General features: G+C 41.3%; 1 protein-coding gene and 1 pseudogene across 1 annotated transcript; one reads left to right on the top strand and one right to left on the bottom strand.

The window, feature by feature from the left end:
• Positions 1–247: 247 nt before the first annotated feature.
• Positions 248–1,790, bottom strand: LOC148691693 (uncharacterized). Its single transcript, XM_088683389.1, has 2 exons — positions 509–1,790; positions 248–294 (listed from the first exon to the last, which is right to left on the bottom strand). Exons 1-2 carry the CDS (start codon positions 1,788–1,790, stop codon positions 248–250), a joined length of 1,329 nt encoding a protein of 442 aa, XP_088539515.1.
• A 5,141-nt stretch (positions 1,791–6,931) lies between these two features.
• LOC148691692 (uncharacterized) lies at positions 6,932–9,414 on the top strand (annotated as a pseudogene).
• Positions 9,415–17,607: the final 8,193 nt, after the last annotated feature.

The raw sequence follows: 17,607 nt of genomic DNA, 5'->3' as shown, positions 1-17,607 counted from the left end.
GGTATATTGACTTGTACTTTTCTAAATGTCTCTAAAATGTCCTTTTCAGCTTCCTCCTTCTTTGTTTGCATGAATCTGCGAGGAAAGGGTACATTTGGAGGGATAGCATTAGAAATAATCGAACTTGGAACATCCTTACCCTTGGAAGCCGAATGGTGTAGGTTAGGTGGCTGCGGCATGGTGTTTTCTACCCTTGCCGTGGCTTGTTCTTGCTCCCCCTCCTCAAATTGCAACTTTTCGTCCTCCATTAGGGCAGATTTAGAGGGTTGTGAGGCCGTTCCAACTTGTTTTCCACTTCGCAACATGATTGCTTTAGCAGATTCGAATCCTCCTTTCGGGTTGACAACGGTTGAACTAAGCAACTTGCCTTGCTCTCTAAATTGGCCCATGAACTCCGCAATCTGCCCTACTTGCTTTTCTAATTCATCAACCTTTTTGTCCCTATTTTGCATTCCCTGCGCCATAGAAGTTAGTAATTGAAAGATTTGGTCATTATCTATGGATGAACCTGATTTGGGTTGTGTAGGTTGTGATTGGGGTGGTGTGGGTGCATACGGCCTTTGGTAGAACCCCGGAGGTTGCTGCCTAAATGTGCTTTGTTGTTGGGGTTGTTGTGGCTCCCTCCATTTGAAATTTGGATGATCTCTCCAACCGGGATTGTATGTGTTAGAGAAAGGATCACTCCTTGGTTGGTTTTGGTTCCCATACCCCACGGCATTGGCAGATTCCCACCCTCCGTTCTCAATCAATTGAGGGCACTTGTCCGTGAGATGTCCATTCATAGAGCACACGCCACAAACAGCCACACTTTGTACCTTTGGTATTTCAACCACCTGCGAAAGAAGAGCAGTAAGATTAGCCATTTGATTTTGAAGTTCGGAAATAGCACTTACCTCATTCACTTGTTGCTGCCGTGGCATGTCTCTTTGGCCAACTCCTTCGTATTGTTGAGCATTCAAAGCTCGGTTGGCAATGAGAGTCTTGGCGGCCATGGGTGTTTTGTCCACTAAAGCTCCACCCGCTGAGGCATCTAGCATTTGACGTTCAATTGGTAGAAGCCCTTCGTAGAAATATTGGAGAAGAAGCTCCTCCTTCATTTGGTGCTGTGGACATGAAGCAACAGGGGTTTTAAAACGTTCATAATAAGTTGGAAATGATTCACCTTGATCTTGCTGAATGCCACTAATTCTTTTACGTAAAAGAATGACTCGAGAAGTTGGGAAGAACTTCTCCAAAAACGCCCTTTTCATACTCTCCCATGATGTGACAGTTCCGGGAGCTAGTTCATACAACCAATCTTTAGCCTTTTCCAAGAGAGAAAAGGGAAAGGCCTTCATCTTCAAAATGCTCCCATCAACATTCACCGGGGTCATACTTGAGCAAACAACCTCGAACTCCTTCAAGTGTTTATTAGGATCTTCCATAGACAACCCATGGAACTTAGGAATATGATGCAATAAACTGGACTTGAGTTCGAACTCGTCAGTCTTGTCGGGGGCTGCCCTTGGATATTGAATGCATAGAGGCATGGCATTCACCAATCCCAAAGCGGAAAGCTCCTTGATTGTTCGGTTGTCGGCTGCCATAACTTGCTCTTCCTCAACAACCCTTGCCGTGGCTTCCTCCTCCACTTGTATTTCGTCCTCCACTTGTATTTCGTCCTCTTCAAGGTCTGGTGCAGGTGGAGGTGGTTGAGGCTCTTGTTGATTCTTCTTTCTTCTCAAGGCTCGCTCAAAATCGTCGTCAAAGTCTAAGATATTCGCATGAACCGGTTGAGAACTCCGAGTCATAAACTAGTGCCTAAAACAAGGAAACAAATAGGTCAGAAACTAAAATAAATAACAAACTAATAACACACGAGAATAACTAAAAAGAAATAACAAGGGATTAGCAAAGTTGCTAATCCCCGGCAACGGCGCCAAAATTTGATGCGAAAATTAACTTAACACACAAATTAACCCTCTTTTGACAATTGTAGCATATAAATAAGTAGGGATCGTTCTTACACCGGGGATTAGGAGGGCTTGCTAAACACTCTAAACTGACTCAAATAACTAAAATCAACCTTCAAAACACTTAAACTCACGTAAAAAGACTCAAAAACGTTCACAAGACTCAAAATAGGCTAAAAACACTCAAAACTGCCTTAAAAACACAATCTGGGCAGTTTTGAGCCTAAACACAAACTTGGACGAAAATTGGTTCTAACTTGACTCAAAACTCTTAAAAACACAATCTAAAACATATTTGGACCAATTAGACACTCTAAGACAATTGGGGATTTGGTTTTGGACGAAAATAAACAAAACAAAACAAATATGTAAACTAGGCAGATTTGGACGAATTTGATGGAATTAAGTGGATGGTGAGATGGCTAGGAGGTTTTTCTCCACACATGGTATACTTGCACATAATACAATTTCCAGTTGCTTAATCAATGAATTTATGAACCTCAACACCCCAAGTTAATTAGGTACGCTTAAATTAACTTTCAGATTTCCCTTAGGTCATTGAATTGAATGGAATTAGCGCATTGCAATCAAATTATTCCTTAAAAGTTTCCTATATGAAAGCGCATAAAAGAAAGACAATCAAGGATCATTAGATTCTATGGAAATCATAGGTGTTGACGAGGCATTCGTAACTATGAAAGCGCATGATACTTATGCCAAGAATTCACTTATCATAATTGTGACCAACAATCTTAACTACTCATGAATATAAGTTCCCAACGATTAGGTGAAGTTCCCTCATATCCTAGCATCATGTTTATGCATGCAAATCAAGCGTGCACTCTCAATTCATATACATAAGCAAGTTTTAATTAAAATAGATAAGCAAATTGAATTCATCATTCATGAAATCACAACTGAAAGTAATCAAATCATCATGCAAATACAACCATGGTTTCGAAATTCCCCCCTAGCCAAAGGGGGGATTAGTTCCTCATGCTTGCACAACAAAAAGTATTGAATTTAAACATTGAAATCATAAGAAAGATTACACCTAAATGCTCAGCAATTCCACGATGGATTCGTTGCACAGATTGGCTCCTCTTCCTTCTCCTTGCTGCGGCACAAAGTGGGGTTGATGGAATTGGTGGTTGTGGATGGTGTTTCCTTGTTTAGAGGGATAGAGGATGGTTGATTATGGTGGGGAAGGGTGCGGCTGAAGTGTATGGATGTGTAGGGAGGTGTATGGAGGCTTAGAATGGAGAATGGAGGTGCTGCACAAGGGTTTCTGAATAGCATAAGGGGGTGGTACGAATTTTTGGCTGAATTTATGTTTATATAGTCCTAGGGTTAAGTAGATTAGGGTTGGACTTAACAGATTTTATGGATTAGGGCCCTAGAATTCGGCTATAGGTGAATCAAATCCACTTAGGAGGAGGTTTTGGCCCACTTAGTTTTATAAAAGGATTTGTAAACCCAAATACACAAGGATTAGGCCTTGGAAATCAGATTCCCAAAGGGATTGGGCCTAGGGATGTGCGGCTAATTTAGGGGAGAGGTTTGCTTGGCTTGCAAGGCAAGGCAAAGCCTTCTAGAATAGGTTTTGGGCGCCACTTTTCTAGGGCTTCTAGAAAGAATAGGTTTTGTGGCAGATTTGGGCCTTCTAGAATAGGATGCTTCTAGAAATAGGTTCTAGAATTATCCATTTAGGTCCCCATGCAATTAGGATTAAAACATGATAAGGTTTGGATAGGATAAGATGAGATAAGGTTTGGATAATGTTTTGGATAATGTTGGATAAGGTTAGATAAGGTTTTGGATAATGTTTCCTCTTTTGAGCTCCTACCTTATCCACTTTGTCCCAAGCTTATTCCTTCCTCTTCTTATCACATTTCTAGCCTCTTGAAGTCCAAATTCGTCCATCCATGTTGGCCCATATGTAAGCTATCCACATAGTGTCCAAAATCGCTCCAAAATGCACCAAAATGCCCTTTCTTGATACTTTACCCCATAGGACCTACAAACACACGAAATTGAGTTGTAATGCGACATTAACTAAGAAATAATAGCATAAATGCACAAGAATAAGCTAGTTAAGTCGCCTAAATATGCTCAAGTATCATCTTTGGGGAAGAAGAAAGAATGGAGTATTTCGAAAGGCTTTGCTGGGAGTGCGCCCTCAGAGGTGAGGAAGAGTTGGGCATTTTCTTCAGGTTTGCCTTGCCATAAAAGATGAAGGTCGACATATATAGGGATTTCCCAATAGCTGATAGGAGCATATTTATGCGCCTTAGTTAGCTAGTTCTTATGCATTTTTCGTTATGTTTTCTTCGTTAAAGTAGTCTTTTAAGCTACTTTCATGTGTTTTCAGGTTTAAAGGACATATTACATGAAATGATGCAATTTGGAGCTTTTGGAGCAAAACTGAGCTGGAATGTGGTGTATGCTAATGGAGCATGAGGAATGGACGTGGTTGAAGGTCAAAGGAGCTTAAGAAATGAAGAAATGAAAGGGAAGAGCAAAGAAGTCGGAATTGGCAACCAAAGTTTCTAAAGTTGGAAGTTTCTATTCTTGGAGGTTTCCATTGTCGTGAGTTTCTATTCTTGGCTTTGGGCTTTTAGATGACCTAAACCCTAACTCCTTGTGGACCCTAATCCTAACCCACTTAATCAGCCGCACCCTAGGGCCTAATCATTTAATTTCTGCCAAGTTAAACCCTAATCCATCTACCCTAAGCCCATGCCGCACCTAATGTTTTAGTTCTAATCTCAGCCATTCATTCGTAAACCCTAAACTAAACCCTAAGCCGTGCATCATTCTCACCCTAATTCACTCCCCAAGCCGTCATACACATAATAGAATCAGCCATTTTATTCTATTCCTCTCTAAACCGTAACCAGCCAATCCATTCCATCACCCTAATTCCCTTAATCCGTAGCCATCCATTTAATCCATTCATTCACAAAACCATCTCAGCCATTCACCCTAATAACCCTAGTTCTACAACATTGCAGCCGCACCTATTATTCACCCTAATTCATATTTTTCATCAGCCACCATTCTCTCTAATCCCTCCATAACCCGTGCATCACAAATCCCCCATACATTCAATCCGCAACCCCCTACACACACATACCCCGTGCATTCCATAACCCTAAGCTATTCAGCCACTCTCTCCAATTACATAACCCTAATCTCCATTCTCTCCCATTCGACACTTCACCCTAACACAAACCAGCCACCATACTTCCATTCTCTCAAACAGCCGCAGCAACCATCACCCAAAACCATCTCTGCCCGTGCAATCCCCCCTCCATTCCAGCCACTTCCAAGCCTTGCCGCAGCCTCTCCACCACTCTCCACCACCTTACACACCTCCCTACACCACCCCACAACCTTGCCGCACCATTAAACCATCATTAAACCATCCCTAAACCAGAAACACATCCAAAAATCACTCACAACCAATCTGCCGCAGAAGGAGAAGAGGAAAGAGGATCTTCGACGCGCACCAATTCACGTGGATTCGTTTGGCGTTCTAGGTGTAATCAATCCTTTATGCTTTATGTTTAAACTCATTTGTAATTCTCTTTTTGTGACCATGAGAGGCTAAATCCCCCTAGTTAGCTAGGGGGTGATTCGAAACCATGTTTATGCTTGCAATATGAATTGATTACTTTTGGTTGGAATTTCATAAGTTGTGGATTCAATTCGTTCATCTGTTTGATTGATAACTTATTTGTGTATGTTGATTGAGAGTGCACGCTTAGTTTTCATGCATGAATATGATGCTAGATTATGAGGGAGTTTCACCTAATAGTTACAATCTTATAATCACAAGTAGTGAAGGTCGCTTGAAAACGATCGTGTTGAATGAATTCTTAGCATAAGTTTCATGCAATTCATAGTAACGAATGCTTCGTCAATGCTTATGTTTTTCATAGAACTTAATGATTCTTGCTTGTATCTCTATTATGCAATTCATGTAGGGAACTTGTAGGGAATGTTTTGGGTTGTCGTATGCAATCATCCAACTTAATAACTTGTGGAAAAACTGAGGGTTAATTAGTGCAATTCACGGTTAATTTGGGGCATTGAGTTTCATAATTTATCGAAAGACCAACTGAAAATCAAAGTATATGCAAGTGTGACATGTGTGGAGAAGAACCTTCTAGCTAGCATTCATCCATATTTTTCATCCAATTCATTACAATCTGCCTTAATTTTACATTCTGTGCATTTTAATTAATTTCGTCAAAAATTCAATCCCCCTTTACTTTAGTGCCCAAATTAGTTAGAAAGTGTCTTAGTTTATGTTTTTAAGTGTTTTGATTCATTTGATTACACAAATTCGTCCAAAGTTGTCAAAGTGCTCAAAACTGCCCAGAAAGTGATTTTAAGGCAGTTTTGAGTGTTTTGGGGCTGTTTTGAGTCTTTTGATTTGTTTGAGTGTTTTTATTGTTAGTTTTGCATTCTTTGAGTCTAGTTTAGTGTTTTTAAACTTTATTTTACGTTTTTGAGTCAGTTTCCAAGTGATTTTGCAATCCCTCCTAATCCCCGGTTAAGAACGATCCCTACTTATTTCTATACTACAATTGTCACAAGAGGGTTTTAATTTGTGTGCTTACTTAGTTCGCATCAAAATTTTGGCGCCGTTGCCGGGGATTAGCAACTTTGCTAATCCCTTGGATTGTTTAATTTCTGTTTATTTATTTATTTTGTTGAAGTTTCTGATTTTGTTTTGTTTTCCTTGTTTCAGGTACTAGTGCATGACTCGGAGTTCTCAACCGATTCGTGAGCATATCTCAGACTTTGACAGCGATTTTGAGAGAACTTTGAGACGAAGGAAGAAGCACCACGAGTCGAATCCACCAAGCCCAGAACCTGAGCTTGAAGAACAAGGCCTAGAAGAGGAAGAAGAGGCCACGGCTGGGATCTTTGAGGAAGCAACGGCAAGGGCATTTGAAGAGCCACAAGACATGGCCGTAGACAACAGGACACTTAAGGAGCTTTCCGCTTCGGGATTGGCTAATGCAGCACCTTTGTGCATCTAATATCCCCCACCGGCCGAAGGGAAGACCGAGGAGTTTGAGTTGAAGTCAAGCTTGCTCCACCACATTCCGAAGTACCATGGGATGTCCATGGAGGATCCGAACAAGCATCTAAAGGAATTCGAGGTGGTGTGCTCAAGTATGACTCCCGTCAACGTTGACGGAAGTATATTGAAGATGAAGGCTTTTCCATTTTCTTTGATGGACAAAGCCAAGGATTGGTTGTATGACTTAGCTCCCGGAACCGTTACATCGTGGGAGAGCATGAAGAGGGCCTTTCTGGAGAAGTTTTTCCCAACTTCTCGAATCATCCTTTTACGAAAAAGGATAAGTGGAATCCAGCAAGAAGATGGTGAGTCTTTTCCTACGTACTATGAACGTTTTAAATCTCTTGTTGCTTCTTGTCCACAGCACCAGATGAAGGAGGAGTTGCTTCTGCAATACTTCTACGAGGGGCTCCTGCCAATTGAACGACAAATGCTTGACGCATCGGCGGGTGGAGCATTGGTGGACAAGACGCCCAGGGATGCCAAGGTCTTGATCGCGAACCGAGCGTTGAACGCTCAACAATATGAAGGAGTGGGACAAAGAGGACCCCCACGGCAGCAGGTTCATGAGGTAAGTTCCGCACCTGATATTCATTCACAGTTAGCTAATCTTACCTCCATTGTGTCTCAGATGGCCGAAGGCATGAGGATGCAAGGACCGGTTGTATGCGGGGTGTGTTCGATCCAAGGACATGCTTCTAAGAAGTGCCCACAGCTCATAGAAAATGGTGGATGGGAAAGCGCCAACGCCATTGGATTTCAGGGCCAGAACCAACCGAGGAACGACCCATATTCTAACACTTACAATCCGGGTTGGAGAGACCACCCAAACTTCAAATGGAGAGAGCCCCAACAACCACCACAACAAGGGGGTTTTAGGCAACAACCTCCGGGCTTCTTCACCAAGCCATTCGTACCCACACAAGCGCCTCCACAACCTGACCAAACAAGTTCAGGTAACACTTTAGACAATGGTACACTTCTTAAGTTACTAACGAATTTGTCTCAGAGGCAAGAGAATCAGGCTAAAGCAATGCAAAATCAAGAAAAGAGGGTGGACCAATTGGAGAAGCAAATTGGCCAGATTGCGGAGTTTGTAGGGCAATTCCGAGACCAAGGCAAGCTCCCTAGCTCAACCATTCCAAATCCGAAGGGAGGCTTTGAGACCGCCAACGCAATTACCTTGAGAAGTGGCAAGGAAGCTGGAACCACCCCACAACCACCAAAATCAAGCGAAGAAGAGGATGAAAAGCTGCAACATGAAGAGGAGGAAGCAAGCAAGCCCACGGCAAGGGTACAAATACCTTTGCCGCAACTACCAAGGGACATTAATGCACCCAACTCATCTCATTCGGCCACCAAAGGTAAGTTGGGGTCAAAATTGATTAATTCTAACTTTGTTCCACCCAATGTTCCTTTTCCTAGCAGATTTTTGCAATCCACGAAAGAAGAGGAGGAAAAAGATGTTCTAGAGACATTTAGAAAAGTTCAAGTCAACATACCCCTTTTGGATGCAATCAAGCAAATCCCGAAGTATGCGAAGTTCTTGAAAAAGCTTTGTACAACAAGGAAACAGATTCAAGAAAAAGAGGTGGTTCATGTAAGTGAGAATGTCTCTGCCATCTTGCAACGCAAACTACCTCCCAAATGCAAAGATCCAGGTAGTTTCACTATCCCTTGTGTAATTGGAAATACAAAGTTCGAACATGCCATGCTAGATTTAGGTGCCTCAATTAATGTCATGCCATATTCTGTTTATGCATCTATGAATCTAGGAGAGCTTAAAAAGGATGGTGTTATTATTCAACTAGCCGATCGATCTAATGCATATCCGAAAGGAGTTTTGGAGGATGTTTTGGTGCAGGTAGACCATTTGATTTTTCCTGCAGATTTCTATGTGCTTGACATGGAAGATTCGGCACACTCTCCATCATCACCACTCTTACTTGGACGACCTTTCATGAAAACAGCTCAAACCAAGATTGATGTGGCCAAGGGAGCAGTCACTATGGCCTTTGGTGGTGATATGATTAACTTTAAGATTCCTGAATCGATTGAGACTACTAATGATGTTCGTTCTTGTTGTGCCATTAATGTAATTGAACACATAGGGACGGAGTATTCAACAAAGATCAAGAAAGATGTTTCTCGAACTACCACCGAGAAGGAACTTGGAGTAGAGAACAAGGAGTGCACGGCTCCAATCTTGAAAGGACCACAATTGGCCATGAGCAATTCTTGTGCATCCGTCCATTGTGCTACCACTTCTTTGCCGTACAAAGGTAAGCCACCTATTCCAAATTTGATTCCCATTTCAACTAATAGGTTGTTACCTCGTGTGGTGCAGGTACCGAATCGAATTAAACGTCGTGGGAGAATTCGTGTTGATGTAGAAAAGAAAAACACGACAATAAGAAAGGATCATTATCCCACTCCATTCAAGGACCCAAAGCATGAAGTGGTTCGTCGGACAGATTGTAGTTGCACCCCTCTATGCTGTGGGGTTCCATAAACCTTCAAGGGAGCATCGTCCGGCTGGAAGACGTTAAAGCAAGCGCTTCGTGGGAGGCAACCCATGCAATCAACAAAGGAAGAACTTGGGAATCGCTCCACACTCAGATTTGCGTCCCTAAACCCTTTCCTTTGTTGCTTATTTTATGTTTTGTGTAATGTTTTTAATTGTGTCTGAAACATTGAGGACAATGTTTAGTTTAAGTGTGGGGGGGTAACATTCTGTTTTGAGACTTTGTGCATGAAATTCGTAGGGTATTACCACCTAACATGTTTAAACTTGTTCTTTGCTGTTTTTAAGTGTTTTTAAGCTATTTTAGATTGTTTTAGTGTGTGTTGACTTAAAAATCCGAAAATACCATAAAAATTTGAAAAATTGTTTTGAAAAACCCAAAAAGAGTTGTTTTCGTGTGTTTGTTTGTGTCGTAGGGTACCTTCCAACGCAATGATGAGGATTTGGTTTTTAATTGCATGACGGTTAAAGAAAGTTACAAACATGGATGGACGTTTGATATACTCTTTGGTTTATGCTTGGTTGTAGTTATAGTTTACGAATTCACATGTAATCACAAATGATAAAAATTAGTTTTTGTAACATGTTTGAAGGAATGAACTCAAACAAACGCTACATCCCTGTGAGACTTGAGCCTAAACGTATTTGGAGAGTTAAAATCTGTGCATTAATGTTTTCTAAGTCGTTGCATGATCTCATTATTCTTTGCTTGGTTACTACTTAGAAGGCATTTTATCACTTAGTTCCAAATGCTAGAACTCATGCCCATTTCATTCAAAGCATGTCATTGATTTGCATACCACATATTCAAGATGAAGTTGTGTAGTGACCACCATCAAAGCCAAACAGCCATGTGCCCTTCACTCATTTTGTGTTTAAGTTTAACCCCATTGAGCCTTGTGTAGCCTACTTCCTTTGTTAACCCACATTATCCTCACCTAGCCTAGATTAGGACCATCCTTACCCTTGTTCTTGAAGCATAGTAAGCAATGAATTCCTTTTGATAAATGTGTTGCAGAAAATAAGTGTGGGGGAAGGATTATGGATGTGAGTTTTTGTGCCATAGGCACGGTTAGAAAAAGAAAAAAAAAAAAAAAGAAAAGAAAAGAAAAAAAAGTGAAAAAGAGTTGAAAAGAAGTGAAAAAGAGTTCCAAAGTATTGGTTGTTGAAGTAAGGGCCCAAAACAATGAATTAGGCCCTAAGAGTTGTTTAAATCTCCCCTGTTTGTCTAAAAGTTGATTTCTGCATTCTAAGGGAATTCTAGGTCTTAATTTCATTACTTTACTTACTATTGCTTAAAGAACTTTTGTGTATCCCTACCTTTCCTTGTTAGCCAATACCCCAAGCCCCGTTACAACCCTTGACTTCTATCTTGAGTGTTGTACATTTCAATTGTGGAGTTTGAATTTGGTATGAGCATATGGTGTCAATGGTTCTCGCATCTAAGTAGTAGCATTCCATTCATGAGATCATATCCAAACACGTTTAATTACTCCAGAAATTGCGTTCTTTGTTATAACATATGTGAGTACTAGTCTTTCATGTTTACATCAATCTTCTCACATATAACTAGTGTAGGGTGTGTAGTCAGAAAATCTGAGTGAAAATAGAGTGCATAACTAGTGAGGAATTAAGGGAATTCTCTAAGGCATGTTACTACATTCAAAATGTGTTTAATTGATTAAATGCGAACTAGTGAACGGTGACTATGATTAAGTATGTGCTTAAGGGGAAGTAAGACTAAAAGCTATGTGAGTAATGATCTTTGACATGTCATGTTTCATTGGAAATCCCTGAGGCAAACGTTGGAAGGATTAGGTTGTTTTCTTTGTTTTGTTTTGTTTTGTTTACTTCAGTTGTTTTGTTTTGCTCGAGGACTAGCAAAAGCTAAGTGTGGGGGAATTTGATAGGAGCATATTTATGCGCCTTAGTTAGCTAGTTCTTATGCATTTTTCGTTATGTTTTCTTCGTTAAAGTAGTCTTTTAAGCTACTTTCATGTGTTTTCAGGTTTAAAGGACATATTACATGAAATGATGCAATTTGGAGCTTTTGGAGCAAAACTGAGCTGGAATGTGGTGTATGCAAATGGAGCATGAGGAATGGACGTGGTTGAAGGTCAAAGGAGCTTAAGAAATGAAGAAATGAAAGGGAAGAGCAAAGAAGTCGGAATTGGCAACCAAAGTTTCTAAAGTTGGAAGTTTCTATTCTTGGAGGTTTCCATTGTCGTGAGTTTCTATTCTTGGCTTTGGGCTTTTAGATGACCTAAACCCTAACTCCTTGTGGACCCTAATCCTAACCCACTTAATCAGCCGCACCCTAGGGCCTAATCATTTAATTTCTGCCAAGTTAAACCCTAATCCATCTACCCTAAGCCCATGCCGCACCTAATGTTTTAGTTCTAATCTCAGCCATTCATTCGTAAACCCTAAACTAAACCCTAAGCCGTGCATCATTCTCACCCTAATTCACTCCCCAAGCCGTCATACACATAATAGAATCAGCCATTTTATTCTATTCCTCTCTAAACCGTAACCAGCCAATCCATTCCATCACCCTAATTCCCTTAATCCGTAGCCATCCATTTAATCCATTCATTCACAAAACCATCTCAGCCATTCACCCTAATAACCCTAGTTCTACAACATTGCAGCCGCACCTATTATTCACCCTAATTCATATTTTTCATCAGCCACCATTCTCTCTAATCCCTCCATAACCCGTGCATCACAAATCCCCCATACATTCAATCCGCAACCCCCTACACACACATACCCCGTGCATTCCATAACCCTAAGCTATTCAGCCACTCTCTCCAATTACATAACCCTAATCTCCATTCTCTCCCATTCGACACTTCACCATAACACAAACCAGCCACCATACTTCCATTCTCTCAAACAACCGCAGCAACCATCACCCAAAACCATCTCTGCCCGTGCAATCCCCCCTCCATTCCAGCCACTTCCAAGCCTTGCCGCAGCCTCTCCACCACTCTCCACCACCTTACACACCTCCCTACACCACCCCACAACCTTGCCGCACCATTAAACCATCATTAAACCATCCCTAAACCAGAAACACATCCAAAAATCACTCACAACCAATCTGCCGCAGAAGGCGAAGAGGAAAGAGGATCTTCGACGCGCACCAATTCACGTGGATTCGTTTGGCGTTCTAGGTGTAATCAATCCTTTATGCTTTATGTTTAAACTCATTTGTAATTCTCTTTTTGTGACCATGAGAGGCTAAATCCCCCTAGTTAGCTAGGGGGTGATTCGAAACCATGTTTATGCTTGCAATATGAATTGATTACTTTTGGTTGGAATTTCATAAGTTGTGGATTCAATTCGTCCATCTATTTGATTGATAACTTATTTGTGTATGTTGATTGAGAGTGCACGCTTAGTTTTCATGCATGAATATGATGCTAGATTATGAGGGAGTTTCACCTAATAGTTACAATCTTATAATCACAAGTAGTGAAGGTCGCTTGAAAACGATCGCGTTGAATGAATTCTTAGCATAAGTTTCATGCAATTCATAGTAACGAATGCTTCGTCAATGCTTATGTTTTTCATAGAACTTAATGATTCTTGCTTGTATCTCTATTATGCAATTCATGTAGGGAACTTGTAGGGAATGTTTTGGGTTGTCGTATGCAATCATCCAACTTAATAACTTGTGGAAAAACTGAGGGTTAATTAGTGCAATTCACGGTTAATTTGGGGCGTTGAGTTTCATAATTTATCGAAAGACCAACTGAAAATCAAAGTATATGCAAGTGTGACATGTGTGGAGAAGAACCTTCTAGCTAGCATTCATCCATATTTTCATCCAATTCATTACAATCTGCCTTAATTTTACATTCTGTGCATTTTAATTAATTTCGTCAAAAATTCAATCCCCCTTTACTTTAGTGCCCAAATTAGTTAGAAAGTGTCTTAGTTTATGTTTTTAAGTGTTTTGATTCATTTGATTACACAAATTCGTCCAAAGTTGTCAAAGTGCTCAAAACTGCCCAGAAAGTGATTTTAAGGCAGTTTTGAGTGTTTTGGGGCTGTTTTGAGTCTTTTGATTTGTTTGAGTGTTTTTATTGTTAGTTTTGCATTCTTTGAGTCTAGTTTGGTGTTTTTAAACTTTATTTTACGTTTTTGAGTCAGTTTCCAAGTGATTTTGCAATCCCTCCTAATCCCCGGTTAAGAACGATCCCTACTTATTTATATACTACAATTGTCACAAGAGGGTTTTAATTTGTGTGCTTACTTAGTTCGCATCAATAGCAAGTGGTGGTATTGTTCTTTTACCCTTGTCGACAAACGTTTTGATCTCGCAAATCCGGCTTTTTGAAATAGTGACGCCTCTTCGATTTCTGAACGACGCCTCTTCGATTTCTGAGCAGGCGCCCCTTCGATTTCCGAACGACGCCCCTTCGCTTTCTGAACGACACGTTGCATACGCTTTCTGAAAAGCCGGGAGCTTTTGACAAAGTTGTACACGCTTGTCGGCAAAAGTGTGCAGCTGCTTTCTCGGCCTCCACGCGTCTTCTGAAAAGCTGGGAGCTTTTGACAAAGTGGCGCGCTTTATCTGAAAAAGCCGGGATTGCGTCTGAAGAGTCGGCGATCTTTACGCCGGGAAATCCGGCTTTGAAGAGTGGTGTCTCTTCAACTCTGAATTGGTGATTGTGTCGCCTCTCTTTTAATAGAGGTGATCGATCACCTCTATCAATGCACACTTTGAAGATTTCCCAAACATCGTCTCCGGCCCTTTGAAAATTTACTCCATCCACCCCTTCTCTTTGAACACTTTTGAAAAATGGCAAACCCATCGAACCTTAGCTTAGAATTGAGTCTCCGCAGTGATACGGGCATGCCGCGTCAAGGTAACGTATGGCGCCCTTCTTTCTTATCTTCTAACGGTCCTCTTACAGGTGAAGACTCCGTGATGCAGGACGCCACAACAGCTACGATAGTAGCTCGGAACCTCCTCACTCCCAGAGATAGTCAGCTGCTTTCAGGACGGTTCGATGAGTTGGCCGTTCAAGAGTCCCTGGCTCTCAGCGTTCAATGCGCTGGTTCTGTGTCCAACATGGGCCAACGCCTTCTTGCTCGCTCCCATCAGGTTGAATCATTGATGGCGGAGGTGGAGAGTCTTAAGCAGGAGATCAAACAGCTTAAGTACGAGAATAGAAGTTTGCATGTGCTTGCAAATAACTATTCGTCGGGCATGAAGAGGAAGCTTGATGAGATGTAAGAATCTCAAGGTCGAATGCAAAGTGACCGTCAAAGGCTTGCGTCTTTCTTCCAGGAGCACCTTTTTCCTGGGTCATCCAGCGTTCCGCCAAGTATTGGGGCCTGGAATGCTCTATCTCCGATGCCTCTCGCTCCGATGCCTCTTGCTCCGATGCCTCTTGCTTCGATGCCTCCTGCTCTTATGCCTTCCCTCCGATGCCTCCTGCTCCTATGCCTTCCGCTTCTAGAGTTTTGCCTCGTAGTGGGGCTTCACACAAACAAAATTTCCAACCAAAACCTGCCACTAGCCTTGAGGACACGGTTAAATTGTTAGCCCAAAACACCTTGCAATTCCAACATTCCACCAATAGCACTCTCCAACAACATTCAGCAGCCCTAACCAAAATGGAGACACAATTGGGGCAGATTGCAGATGCCTTGAACCAAAGAGAGGTTGGGAAGTTTCCAAGCCAACCCGTGATACTCCAAAGGAACCAAGAGCAAGCCAAAGCAATCACTACACTTAGAAGTGGTAAGGTTATTGATAATAGGGTTGGCAATGAAGTTACTAACGAATATGATCATGTGAACGCAGGTGTTACTCAAGGAGACAATGAGAAACCAAATGAGGAACCAAGCCATGCTACTTCCTCATTTGACGCACCAAATCTTCACAAGGCCGAGAAACCATACACTCCACCAATACCATTCCCTGGAAGACTTGCCAAGAGCAAGCAGGATAAGTCATTCAAAGAAATTTTTGATATACTAAGCAAAGTGAATGTTAACTTACCTTTGCTTGATGTCATTAGGAACATGCCAGCATATGGGAAGTTCTTCAAGGAGTTAAACAGCTACAAAAGGAAGTATGGACCACATGAGAAGGTAGTGGTGTCTGAGAATGTGAGTGCAGTTTTGCAAAGAAAACTTCCACCAAAGCTCAAGGATCCAGGAAGTTTCTCTATCAACATCACCATAGGGGACAAGAAAGTAGAGAAGGCTATGCTTGATTTGGGTGCTAGCATCAACTTAATGCCTTATTCAGTGTATCTTCAACTAGGTTTGGGAGATTTGAAAGCCACCACCATTTCATTACAACTTGCAGACAGATCCGTGAAATATCCAAGAGGTATAGTAGAAGATATTCTGGTTCAAGTTGATAAACTGATCTTACCTGCAGATTTTGTAGTGTTGGACATGGAAGAAGCTCCTATACATGATCGTGAGTTGCCTATATTGCTTGGGAGACCCTTCATGGCCACGGCCAAGACCATCATTGATGTGCAAAATGGACTCCTCACTATGATAGTGTTAGGAGAGACAGTTCAATTCAAAGTGTTTGAATCTCTTGCTCATCCTTCTTCATCTCTTGATTGTTATGCCATTGATGTGCTTGATTCACTTGTATTCTCTAAGTTCTTGCAGGCACAATCAAATGAACCATTACAAACTGTTTTGAGTCAATCTCAAGATGAGTTTGATGAAGAAGATGCACTCATGGAAGAAGTAGCTGCCTTGGAAACCTTAGCATTGTATCATTTGAATGTTTCACCTATTGTAGAGCCTTTAGAATCATCAATGTCACATTTAACTCCTTCCACTGTTAAGGCACCAAAACTTGAACTTAAACCACTTCCACCACATCTAAAATATGCATATCTAGCTGAATTTGAGACTCTTCCAATTATCATAGCTTCTGATCTCACCCCAAATGAAGAAGATAAACTAATTAGGGTGTTAAAAGAGTTCAAATCAGTTTTTGGTTGGTCTATTGCAGATATCAAGGGAATAAGCCCTACCATGTGCATGCATAGGATTCTTTTGGAGGAAGGGGCAAAGTCAACCCGTGAGCCACAAAGAAGACTTAACCCACACATGAAGGAAGTTGTTAGGAATGAAGTGTTGAAACTGTTAGATGTGGGGATCATATATCCCATTTCTGATAGCAAATGGGTGAGTGCCATTCAAGTGGTACCTAAGAAGGTGGGAATCACAGTGATGAAGAATGAAAACAATGAGCTTGTGCCCACAAAGCCCACGGCCAGTTGGCGTGTTTGCACCGATTACAGGAAGTTGAATTCTAGCACTAGAAAAGATTACTTTCCTATGCCTTTCATAGATCAAATGCTTGAGAGATTGGCAGGGTACTCACATTATTGTTTTCTGGACGGTTACTCAGGTTACAATCAAATTGCAATCGCTCCGGAGGATCAAGAGAAAACAACCTTTACTTGCCCCTTTGGCACATTTGCATATAGGAGAATGCCTTTTGGACTTTGCAATGCCCCAGCAACATTCCAAAGATGCATGTTGGCCATCTTTTCTGACATGGTAGAAAGGTTCATTGAGGTATTTATGGATGACTTCTCAGTGTTTGGTTCCTCTTTTGATGAATGTCTTAACCATCTATCTTTAGTACTTCAAAGATGTCAGGAAACAAATTTGGTTCTCAATTGGGAAAAGTGCCAATTTATGGTGAAACAAGGAATTGTGTTGGGACATGTAATCTCTAGCAAAGGAATGGAGGTGGACAAAGCCAAAATTGACGTCATCACCAATATGGTAGCCCCCACCACTGTGAAGGGAGTAAGAAGTTTTTTGGGCCATGCGGGTTTTTATCGTCGTTTCATTAAGAACTTTTCAATGATCACTCGTCCATTATGCAATCTGTTAGCTAAAGATGTTGTATTTCATTTTGATAAAGCTTGTATGGATGCATTCAATACTTTGAAACATGAACTAACCTCGGCCCCTATTATTATGGCACCAGATTGGTCGTTACCTTTTGAATTAATGTGTGATGC

The sequence above is a fragment of the Pyrus communis genome, chromosome 13 (genome assembly GCF_041283825.1).
Source record: "Pyrus communis isolate YQ-2024b chromosome 13, ASM4128382v1, whole genome shotgun sequence".
Classification (NCBI taxonomy): Eukaryota; Viridiplantae; Streptophyta; class Magnoliopsida; order Rosales; family Rosaceae; genus Pyrus; species Pyrus communis.
This window is presented reverse-complemented; position numbering and strand designations above follow the sequence as displayed.

Coding starts and splice junctions, on each gene's coding strand:
- LOC148691693 (XM_088683389.1), bottom strand. CDS start 1,790: ATGACTCGGAGTTCTCAACCGGTTCATGCGAATATCTTAGACTTTGAC. Junction 295..508: donor ACCTACACAACCCAAATCAG/GTTCATCCATAG, acceptor CATGTTGCGAAG/TGGAAAACAAGTTGGAACGG.